The 11,722-nt window shown below is 42.1% G+C and overlaps 1 protein-coding gene across 4 annotated transcripts; it reads right to left on the bottom strand.

The window, feature by feature from the left end:
- LOC132486009 (zinc finger protein 879) lies at positions 1-11,722 on the bottom strand. Of its 4 annotated transcripts, none has more exons than XM_060092662.1 (5): positions 11,637-11,722; positions 10,495-10,561; positions 7,111-7,237; positions 6,561-6,656; positions 1-2,022 (listed from the first exon to the last, which is right to left on the bottom strand). In XM_060092662.1, the coding sequence occupies exons 2-5, from the start codon at positions 10,525-10,527 to the stop codon at positions 575-577; spliced, it is 1,704 nt and encodes a 567-aa protein (XP_059948645.1). In that variant the 5' UTR covers positions 10,528-10,561; positions 11,637-11,722; the 3' UTR covers positions 1-574. The 4 variants fall into 4 exon arrangements, with proteins under 4 accessions (XP_059948645.1, XP_059948646.1, XP_059948647.1 ...); XM_060092663.1 differs by lacking the exon at positions 11,637-11,722 and adding an exon at positions 11,383-11,428; XM_060092664.1 differs by lacking the exon at positions 6,561-6,656.

The raw sequence follows: 11,722 nt of genomic DNA, 5'->3' as shown, positions 1-11,722 counted from the left end.
GCTTAGGAAGCAGGGGAGAAATAACTCAAAAGTTTTAACAACCACCAAGTACAGAAGTTGCTTTTAAACTCTTACAAAAACAAATTTTAGTGACAGTGAGGTAGCTCCAGGTCACCTGCTTACACTTCCTCTCCAATACATTCTTCTTAGTACAACTGGCTTGCATAACACTCAAATGCAGTTTCAAAAAAATAGAATCCTAGATTAATCTGAAGTCTGGATTTTATGGCTGCACTTTTCCATAAATCAACATGCTTCCCAGTGATGCCTGTGAAAGCTGGTGGCTGTTATCATACATCACTAGAAAGAAAATAAAATACTAACCCTTTGATATGACAAATTTTCTATTTTATAGTCAGTAATAACTTAAGAATATAAGAAAAAACATCTTATAGAAGCTTTCCTAATATTCCTAAGGTTATCTTGCATCATAAAGTCTGATGTTTGAGGAGGTCTAAATTCTGAAGTTTAATGCACAATTAACTAATCTTCATTATTTTCTCCCTAAGCTGAATTCTTTGATATTTCATGTGGAATTAACTTCAGTTGGAAGGTTTTCCCCCATGCATTTAACTTATAGTTTTTCTCCAGTATGAGTCCTCTGATGATTTGTAAGGGATGAGCTCTGACTGAAAGCTTTCCCACATTCTTTACATTTATAAGGCTTTTCTCCTGTATGAATTCTCATATGTGTCATAAGGGATGAACTCTGTCTAAAGGCTTTCCCACATACTTTACAGTTATATGGTTTCTCTCCAGTATGAATTCTCTGGTGCTGAATGAGAGCTGAGCTTTGGTTGAAGGCTTTTTCACAGTCATTACATTTATAAGGTTTCTCTCCAGTATGAATTTTTCGGTGAGTATTAACTGCTGAGTGGGAACTGAAGGCTTTTCCACATTCCTTACAGTTATATGGTTTCTCTCCAGTATGGATTCTGTTGTGTATATTAAGCCGTGAAATCCAGGAGAAAGCTTTCCCACATTCATTACATTTGTAAGGTTTTTCTCCAGTATGAATTCTTTGATGTTGTATAAGAGCTGAGCTTTGGCTGAAGGCTTTCCCACATTCTTTACAGGCATAAGGTTTCTCACCAGTGTGAATTCTCTGATGTATAATAAGAGCTGAGTGGTAACTAAATACTTTTCCACACTCATTACAATTAAAGGGTTTCTCTCCAGTATGAATTCTATGGTGTCTACTTAGCCGCGATATTGAAGTAAAGGCTTTCCCACACTGACTACATTCATACGGTTTCTCTCCAGTATGAATTCTATGATGCTGAATAAGAGATGAGCACTGGCTAAAGGCTCTCCCACATTCATTACACTTATAGGGCTTTTCTCCAGTATGAATTCGTTGGTGATTATTAAGGGATGAACTACCTTTAAATGTTTTTCCACATTCATTACATTTATAGGGTCTCTCTCCAGTATGCATTCTCTGATGTCCAATGAGAGATGTAGTGAAACTGAAGGCTTTTCCACATTCACTACATATATAAGGCTTCTCTCCAGTATGAATTCTCAGGTGCTGAGTTAGAGACGAGCTTTGGCTAAAAGCTTTCCTACATTCCTTACATTTATAGAGCTTCTCTCCAGTATGGATTCTCTGATGTTTACTCAGAGAAGAACTGTGGAGGAAGATTTTCCTGCAGATACTACACTTGTAACACTTACGCACTGTGTTGATTCCCAGCTGTTTAAATAGAATTGAATACTGCTGTGAACAGGGTTTCCTTCCTCTGGAAACAATTCTGGGTTTTCTAATAAGTGACAATTTTAGATCAAGATTTTTCCCAAGGTCAATACCTGTAAAGCTCTTCTCCTTCATACAGGTTTTCTTGATGGTAACTAAGACTTCCCTCAAAGGTCTGTTCTTTTTGCCTTGTTGATTCTCTAGTTTTTCCTCATTTATGTAGATTTCTCCCAACTTGAAGTCAAAAGGACCATCACCTATGAGTTGATTCATTACTTCCTGATTTTCTTCTTCAGAAACTGTGGTTTCAAATAAGCTCTCCCATCCTAAAATAAATGAAACATGTAAGTCTCTCTTGCACGGAGAATAAAGAAAAATGACATCAACATATACAAGGATGGCTAACAAATGTATCCTGGGAGTCCTTAGAAAAGGATGAAAAAGGAAGAGCAAGAGAAAGAAGCAGGATGGAAGATGTGCTTGGGTGGGAAAGGGTCTGAAGAAACCTATGTATGGGCGGGCTGACGAACTGAGAGGGCAGCTCTTCCAGTAGAGCCAGGCCTGATCTAGTAACAAAGCAGAGGTCAGCAGGGTACACAGCATTTCTGTGTATAGCAGGTTGTATTGTTATTCAGCTTCATCTCGCAGGTCAGCCACCAGTGTACTCAAGCCAAATCCAAGAGGAAACTGCAGAGGGGCTATAAACAAAAAGTGGAAGAAGCACTGCCCTTAAAAGGCTCTTTGAAACACCAGACCTCAGCTACTGAAGTTCTGGGATTCATCTGAGTGCTATGCATAATGTTGTAATGAACTTCACTGACTCACTCAGACAATATCTACTGAGTATCCACTATGTATTACCATGCAAAGGTCAAGACTCAGGGTTACGGGGAACATGCCAGATAAGAGTCCAATTTTCACAAGGTTTACATTCTAGTAGCCAACACTGACAATAACCAAGTAACCAAATAAAGTATTGGGAGTAATGAGAACTGTAAGAAAATAAACAAAAACAAGGCAATGAGTAGTATGAGTGAACAACCTGATATTTTAAACTGGGTGATGAGGAAATAAAATTAAACATGAGATCTAAATAACACAAAAGAGCTGGCCATGAATAAACGTAGGTATAAAGATGATTCCACCTAGAAAAGTGGCCATTACAAAGGCACTAAGGCAGGAGTAAGCTTCGTGTGTTTGCAGATAAAGAACCAGTGTGGCCTAGGCAAGAGGGAACTGGGGGAGAGTGCTACAATGGGAGGAAATGAGGTGGGCAGGGGCCACATCATGTGGCATCTTGTAAGATATAGGAATGTGTTTGGAATTTCTTCTAAGGATCACTGGGGGATGGTTGTGTGACAAATGGGCTGTAATTGGGGACAGAGAAAAACAGAACAAAGACAGGTATAGAGCAGCCAATTAGGAGGCTGTCGCAGTCTTCCTGGAGGAAGGTGATGGCAGTCTGCACTGGCATGGTAGCAGAATCAGGCACACTGAGATATTTTAAAGGCAGAGATGACAGGTATGTTCACCTGTGAATAGGGGGTACAGAATAAGTGAGAAGACTCAAGAATGATGACACCTAGCTTTTGGCTTGGGGAACCCAATGGAGATGGGTGCTATATAGGAAATACTGGGAGAAGACTTTTTTTTTTTTTTTTTTTTGCGGTACGCGTGCCTTTCACTGTTGTGGCCTCTCCCGTTGCAGAGCACAGGCTCCGGACGCACAGGCTCAGCGGCCATGGCTCACGGGCCCAGCCGCTCCGCGGCATGTGGGATCTTCCCAAACTGGGGCACGAACCCGTGTCCCCTGCATTGGCAGGTGGACTCTCAATGACTGCGTCACCAGGGAAGCCTGAGACTACATTTTTGAAAATGATTTTATGTCTACCTTTTTGATCACTTAGGATACAGTGCAAGAAATGGGATCACTGATTCAAAAGGAATGAATGTACCTTATGAAAGAGCTTTCATTTTCTTAACTAAAAAGGAAATATATAATCATTGTAAGAAAAATTAAGAAAATACAGAAAACTATAAAAATGAAAATACAGTTCACCCATAAACACATCATGCAAATATAATCACTGCTATATGTGGAATTCAGCTCCCCCAAATTTTCTGTATATAAAGAAAACACTTTTTTTTTTGCGGTACGTGGACCTCTCACTGTTGTGGCCTCTCCTGTTGTGGAGCACAGGCTCTGGACGCGCAGGTTCAGTGGCCATGGCTCACGGGCCCAGCCACTCTGCAGCATGTGGGATCTTCCCGGACTGGGGCATGAACCTGTGTCCCCTGCATCAGCAGGTGGACTCTCAACCACTGCATCACCAGGGAAACCCAAAGAAAACATTTTTACTTAAAAAATTAAAGTGGTTAAAACTTCCTCCTCCCCCACTTCACTTAAAAAAAAAATCATGAACTCTCTCCATGTCCATAAATGTAGGCTGACATCATCATTTTGATGGCTGCTTAATATTCCAGTACATGAATATATCATATTTACTAAATCTCCTTTGGAGTCATTTAGCTTTAGTTACTCCTAGTAATGCCTCATGTTATAACAAACATTCTTTTACACTACCTTTGCAACTTTGTACAATTATGGAATTATTTTCTGAAGATAAATTTCTAAGCCTGGGATTGATTTTAATAAAGCCAGAAAGACTTCCAATCAAAATCTCACTAAAGATATTGCTTATTGCTCAGAACAGTAGCAAAACACTGGATGTGTATTTCTTAACCTTTGGTAATATTCCCTATTAAAGAGAAAAATGATATCTCATTGCTTTAGTTTGAATTTCATTGACTTATAATGAAGTTGAGTAGTTTTTCAGAAATCCTTTTAATCATAATGCTCATGTCTTTGTGCTATAATTATTCAGACCTTCTTCCCTTTATATTTACTTTTGTATTCCATAGCCATGACAGCAATATTAATAGGGAAAAATGGGAAACTAAAATTTCCAAAAGGAAGATTGTTTAATAAAATATGGCTTAACAATACACTAGAGTTCTTTCAATGAAGTAGACCTCTATTCAGTGATGGCTAAATAATTGAATGACATTCATAATTAAAAACAAACTCAAGAACGATATGTATAATCAATCTGTTTCTCTGAGTGCGTGTGTCTTTCTCTCTCATGTACAAACACACTCATACAAATATTCACAGTCTGAAAAGATAAATAGTAAAATATTAACAATGGCTCAGCACAGTTGGTAAAATGTCAAGTGAATCTCCTTTTTTTGCTCCTCTCTTTTTATAATACCTTGCACACCTTAAACAAATTTAAAATAATTAATTTTTTAATGCTTGCAAAAGAAGAACACAGTCAATTTGAAACTAATGATTTATTTGCCAATTAGAAAGCTCACAGCCAAATTTGAAACTCATCCTTGGCTACCATCCTGGTTCTTACAACAGATACATTTATTTTCTACAGTTCTGATTGAATTTCTATTTTATTATATTGTTATTCTTACGGTCAGGCTTCTCCAATTGTCCCTGGAATATGGCAGAATATATTTTAGTATGTGGTGGAAAAAAAGATCCCTGAACTGAAAAAAGACTTGGGTCTTCAAAGCAAAGGGCCCCATGAATGCCGAATAATATTAAAGACAAAAACAAAAAAGTCAAACCTCCTTGATATAACTTAATGAAACTTCTGAATTCCAAAGACAAAGAGGATATCTTATAATATTCTAGACAGAAGACAAAAAAGGGGGAAAAGTTTTTCTATACAGGAAATAGAGGGTAAAAAAAACTCCAGACGACTTTTTATCAACAATACTCAGTGCCCCAACACAGTGGAGCAAAGTCTGAACAATTCTTGGGAATAAAAACTGATGCCAGAATTCTAGATCCCAAACATAATTCCCACAGGAGAAGTAAAAGAATTGATATTAGACATGCACAAATACAGTACACATCAACCTTTCTGAAAACATTACTCAGTAAATATTCTAGTCAAACCAAAGGAAAAAATCTGAAGACAGAGTTCATGAATAGAAACACAAGACTGAACTGACATAGAAAGGCTATCTCTTGCTATCAAGAGAAATAAATTCTGGACAAGCAGCAAAACTCAAAAAACAAGCCATCCTCTGGTGTCAGAAACAAAGACAAAATTCAAAGTAGACAGAAAGCAAGAGCTTATGATTCAGCAACCCACAGGGATTTTAGAGATTGAGAGACATGTCCTAGAAGCCAGGGTCTGGAACATACTAGTTTAAAATTTTTCACACAAAAGAATTAGGAAAAAGCCATGTTGAACATCTGTAAACCTTCTTCCTGAATTCAGTAATTGTTACCCCTTTGCTAACCTTGCTTTCTCTCTCTTGCATAGTACAAAATATACACGCATCTTTTTTTTGTTTTGTTTTTTCTTTTTTTGTATTTTTTTTTTTAGCTGAAACGTGTAAAAAGTTGCAGATAAGTCAAAGCAAAAACCCAAGATGGGACAATGAGAAATGCATTGTAGTGATAAAAGGTTTGTTCAGACCATAAAAAGAAAATAATTTAAGAAAATAATCAATCCAGTAAAAGCAAGAAAAAAGGGGGAAGATATAACCACAAACCTTTATACATTACATACTGCATTACATATTCTGCATTCAAATTACAAAGGACATATGACAAAAATGCAACCCATATTGGAAGAATTCAACTCTCCCTCTGAACCTGCTGTACCAAGTACTCAAAAAGGTCAAGTGAGGATATGCCCTTCCCAGCATTTCTCACCTGGACTGGCACATCAAGGAGGGCCTTCGTCAATATCTCCTGAGTGCAGCCTCCTCACTGATCAGCAAAGCCCAAGCAGTCAGAAAATGCTATACCCATTTCCCAATTACTGTCACTCACCTAGACATGTGCTTTCAGAAACTCCATTTTCCACCATCCAGGGGTCTTCCCCTTGCTCTAACTGGAGGATAACTTTTGGTTTGGAAAACAGAATCCCTGTTCATGAGCAAGAAAGAGAATGAATCCATGGTGCAGACATGAGTGGCCAGTCTGACACTCAGATCCAGCCCCAGAGTCTGGGGCAGAGGGACAGTTGAGAGGAAAGAGATTTGTTCTGAGAAGGACTTAAAATTGGGCTCCCAGAGGATGGCCAGGAGGTGGTCTCAGGAAGAAAGTTAGGGCTCTGGCTGTGCACTCCTCCAAGCTGGAACCTCCTGTGAGAACCAGAGGGACAGAGTTCAGGGGGCAGAAGACAGGAAAAGCACAGAGAGGATGCCCATCACCAATTCTACCAAGCCGAGACTTGTCCCGGCAGCCAAGGGCAATAGCAACCGCTACTTTCTGAGTCCACCTGTGGGCTGAACCTGGCCATGCCCTCCAAGTGTCCTCCTTGGAGAGGGCACCAAGGTGCTCCCCCAGCAGATTCTACATCATAAGGAAAGGTCCTTACCCAGCGAGAAGAGAGTGCTGTAGTTCTCCAGCATCACCTCCTGGTACAAGGTTCTCTGCGCAGAGTCCAGATGCAACCACTCATCCTGGCTGAAGAACACAGCCACATCCCTGAATGTCACAGACTCCTGTAACAGAAACCCATTCTTGCTCACCCAGGGCCACACCCTCTGTGGGATGACTGGGCAGCAACACTGTCACCACTCTAGATTCTGAGCATTTCAGGCTGAATACTTTCTGACCACCCCTCAATTACTGATCACGTATATATTTGTCACCTACCTACTGTCAGTGAAGCACTGTATCCCCAGAAAAATGAAACACAGCAGCCAAACAAGGTAAAGCACTTGAAATAATTAAATAAAATCAGAATGATGGAAACACTGAACTCTAGACATGGACATGTACAATCACCTGGACCAAACTCATTTTACAGGTGAGACATGAGAATTGGGTTTTAGAAGGTTTTAGAGCCTCCAGTACACTCACTCAAGGAGGAATAGGTGTGCTTGGATTCTGTCATCACCGTGGGCCACCTGTGTCCGGGCGAGAGGACACTGACAGTCACAGTAAGGGAGGCTCGGAGAATGTCCCAGGCATGGCTTTCCCAGGAGCGGGCCCAGCGTGGTGAGCTGCACAATCTTTGAAGAGCCAGGTGAGAAGGGTGCAGTTGGGACTCTCTCTCCCCACCCCAGAAGTCTTTGTTCTACCTCTCTCTGATACCAAGCAGGATCCTGTGGGGCCCTCCTGTACACAAAAAGCCTTTCCATGTCCCCCATTTCTTGTTTGTAGGAGAAGGGCTTCAGCTTCCTAGGCCTTCCTGAACACAAAAGAGCAGATTCAAACAGTTGCTAATCGGGGAAGTAAGGGAATGCAGAAACAAAGGAACAGACAAAGGAAACTGTTTCTGTTGTCAAGAAACAACAGTGCAGCCAAAAAGCAGGGTCCTGGTTCCTGCTCAAGGGACATACATAACAATATATCTCTGAGTTCTTCTGCAGGAACTAAGGCCCCCATCCAGGTAGAGAATGTTACTTAAGGCTGAGCGCAAGAGTCCTGGAACACTGCCCTGTTACCCCACCACCAACCAATCAGAATAAAGTCACACACTCTGCAGCCCTCACCCCAACTTTTCCCTTAAAAAACTTATCCCCGAAAACAGTCAGGGAGTTCAGGTTTTTTTTTAACACAAGCCATCTGTTCTCTGTGCTTGGCCCTGCAATAAACCTTTTCCACTCCAAACTCTGACGTTTTGGTTAGTTTTGCCTCATTGTGTATCAGGGACACGAACTTGCTTTCAGTAACATCTCCCGCTTCACTGCATCACAAGTCACCTCTTTTAAAGTAGTGGCCCCTTTCTTTTATTATTAAGAATCTTTTTTTTTAAAGCAAATTAGGAATAAGCAAAAGAAAAAGGAATGTTGGGCTTCCCTGGTGGCGCAGTTGTTGAGAGTCCGCCTGCCGATGCAGGGGACACGGGTTCATGCCCCGGTCTGGGAGGATCCCACATGCCGCGGAACAGCTGGGCCCGTGAGCCATGGCCGCTGAGCCTGCGCATCCGGAGCCTGTGCTCCGCAACGGGGGAGGCCACAACAGTGAGAGGCCCGCGTACCACAAAAAAAAAAAAAAAAAAAAGAAAAAGGAATGTTAATCTAACTTTCTACCACCAGAAACAAGGTTTATTAACTTCTTGCTGTATGTCCTTTCAGACTTTTACATGATAATATGGCTCTAAGTTTAAACAAAAATAAAATGTTACACAGGTAACTTTATCCAACAACATTTTTTATTTGCTGCCCAGCATCTCACTGTATAGATTATAGATTAATAGATGATTTACTTAAGTCATCTACTGGTGGGCATTTAGGTAACTAATCTACTGGTGGGCATTTAGGTTGTTTCCATCTTTGTAACCCTAAAAATTCTGGATTGAGCATCCCTGCACATCACAAAAAAGCATGCAAAGCCTATTTCCTTAGGACACATTTCTAGAGGCAGAAATACTTCCACACTTTCTCTTTATCCCCAAAACCCAGAAAGGAGATCACAAGGCCAGGGATGTTCTCTGACTGATAAGGGCAAAAACAAATTAAAACTAAGGCTGTTGGAAATAAGTGAGAAGACTCCCACCCCAATCTCCATTTTCTTTCTCAATTTCTATCTTCATCCTTACCAAATGTATGTAAATCTTTTTTTTTCAGTACGCAGGCCTCTCACTGTTGTGGCCTCTCCCGTTGCGGAGCACAGGCTCTGGACACGCAGGCTCAGAGGCCATGGCTCACGGACCCAGCCGCTGTGTGGCATGTGGGATCCTTCCGGACCAGGGCACGAACCCGTGTCCCCTGCATCGGCAGGCGTACTCTCAACCACTGCGCCACCAGGGAAGCCCTGTAAATCTTTTTAATAGCTAAATAAACCATCTGCCAGTCTCACAGCTCAGGACTGTTTCCTCAAGGACCTGGTAACCATTTCTTTGAGCGCCAACATTCTCAATTCCTGGGAGGAGATGGGCCTAACTTGTCACCTGACAAATTTCCAAATTGCGAAATTGGGTTATAGCACTTAGCTATATAAGAGTGAGTTTTCTGTCTTTGCATTCTCTTTAGTGGATTGCCTGTGATGCACATTACATTTTGGCTTAATGTTTATTCAATAATAAAAGAGTTTTCTTTCTCTTCTACCTTTGTGGAAAGGTTTCCTGGGTTGAGAAGAGATTATGTTTTTAATTATAGTTCCCCAAGTGAAAGGGCAAAGAACGGAAGAAATCACTGTGAACCAGATGCTTCCCACCTAAGGAAAGGCTCACTTCCCAAATCTGTCCCCGCAAACCACTGCCCAAATTGTGACTTCTTTTCCTTTCACCATCTGTACGAGCCTAATCCTGCTTGCATGTGCAAAATCGCACAATAGGAGGGAGTATCCCTGACCACACCTGCTGACTCAGAGGTCTTCTTTCTAGGATCTTCTTAGAAAATCACCTGGACCCTTACCAGGTATTACTGGAGTAGACTGGTTCTCAATACCTTGAGGATAGAGACCTTCCCCTTCGATTTCCTAGCATTATGGAAAGATCTGACTCCCCCATGCCTCTGCCCTCCCCAAGGCAAAACAGACCTGGATCCCACACAAAGCTCTGGGTGTGGCACTGGCATGGGGCCTTGTGGGCCCATTCATTTCCTAGTCAACAAGCACTAACTGTTACGTAGAAAATTCAAAATGAGACTGGCCCTGCAGCAAGGGAAACACCTTCTTTCTGAAGTTCCTCAACTATCAGGCCTTCTGGTCCCTCAATGGGCTTCATTACCTAGAAAAGCTCAACAATGGATGAAGCGTGTTCCCCACCACGGAACTCAGAAGGCAGTTCAAGAAAGAAGCCTTCACATACCAGAGCCTGGGCTGGCAGCAATCTTGTGGCCATGTCTCCCTCCTGCTGCTCCTTTTGGAGAAGGCACCTGAAACGGAGAAAGAAACTGTGAGGTCTCTCCATCCTGTCTGTACTCCCGTCCTCATCAGGGTTAGACTAGGTTAAGAAGTCTCCACACACTGAGCACCCTGCAGAAGGAAACCAGAAGGAACCTGGAAGCCCAGGCATTCCTGAGTGGGAGGGGCCCTGTGCTTGACCACCAAAACCAGGAGTGGGCAGTAAGAAGACTGCCAGTCACTGGGCCTGCTACCTTTCAGCCAGTGGTTTATGAATAAAGAGGAATCAAACTAAGGGCTTAGAACCATCTGATATGCATTAACAGTGTAAAGGGCAGTCACACAGGGCTCACAGAAATGTTTAATCATTGAGAAATGACATAAATATTCCACACACCTGCATTTAGGTACTTTGAGCTATAGTAATTATGATATAATAATTCTTCAAAAGTCATTTTAAGAATTGGTGTCCTTTTCATAAATAGTCAACCAAAAATTAGTTGTGTTTTTGGAAATTGTATTTCCTTTCGAAGAGTTATCAAAGCTCCTTAAATGTAAAAGGAAACATTACCTATCCACCTTCCCTAAAATACCCCCCAAAATACAAGACTTAGAAGAAATAGCTTCGTTGGCTAGAAATGAATTTAACATTTAGAGAAAAGGGAAGTAACTTTGCAAGCGGACAAAATTACTCTAAACAAAAAAGTAAACAGTTAAATCACTTAGGATTCACTCTAGGAGAACAGTGTCAAAAAACAAGGTTGGCAAAAAGGGATAAACGTAAAGTTTAAACTCTAGGGGGGAAAAAACCAACCAACGGAAAAAGCCGAAAACCGCCCCAGGGTTCACGAACCCTGAAAACAAGGCACAGCTTGCTGCAATCTCTTTTCGAGGGCCGTTTCTCCAGGAGCCTTGCCCCAGGCCAAGGCCCCGCTGTCGGGCGGGGAGACCTCCCCGGGCAACGCCCCCTCCTCGGGCCGCGTTCACCTGCCAAGGCCGCCTGGGCTGGCACGCCCAGAGGTGGGACTCGCGCCGCGGCTGGCCTTCTGTCCTGGCCCCGCCATAGGAGGCGCACACCCCGGGCCCACTCTCACCGGCAGTCTGTACCTGGGCTCGCCGGGACGGGGCCTCGAAGCGGCAGCCCTTACTGCAGGCAAGGGGAACACCTAGTACAGAGATATTTGTTGTCGCCG

This window comes from Mesoplodon densirostris, chromosome 3 (genome assembly GCF_025265405.1).
Source record: "Mesoplodon densirostris isolate mMesDen1 chromosome 3, mMesDen1 primary haplotype, whole genome shotgun sequence".
Classification (NCBI taxonomy): domain Eukaryota; kingdom Metazoa; phylum Chordata; class Mammalia; order Artiodactyla; family Ziphiidae; genus Mesoplodon; species Mesoplodon densirostris.
The sequence above is the reverse complement of the archived record's forward strand: the minus strand, read 5'-3'. Positions and strand labels throughout refer to the sequence as shown.

Bases quoted from the DNA above. Each gene is read 5' to 3' on its own strand.
- LOC132486009 (XM_060092662.1), bottom strand. From the start codon at position 10,527: ATGGCCACAAGATTGCTGCCAGCCCAGGCTCTG. The intron at 6,657-7,110 runs GTAAGGACCTTT...GCTCATGAACAG, and splicing joins CAGCACTCTCTTCTCGCTGG to GGATTCTGTTTTCCAAACCA. The intron at 2,023-6,560 runs GTGAGTGACAGT...CATTTATTTTAG, and splicing joins TTCTGAAAGCACATGTCTAG to GATGGGAGAGCTTATTTGAA.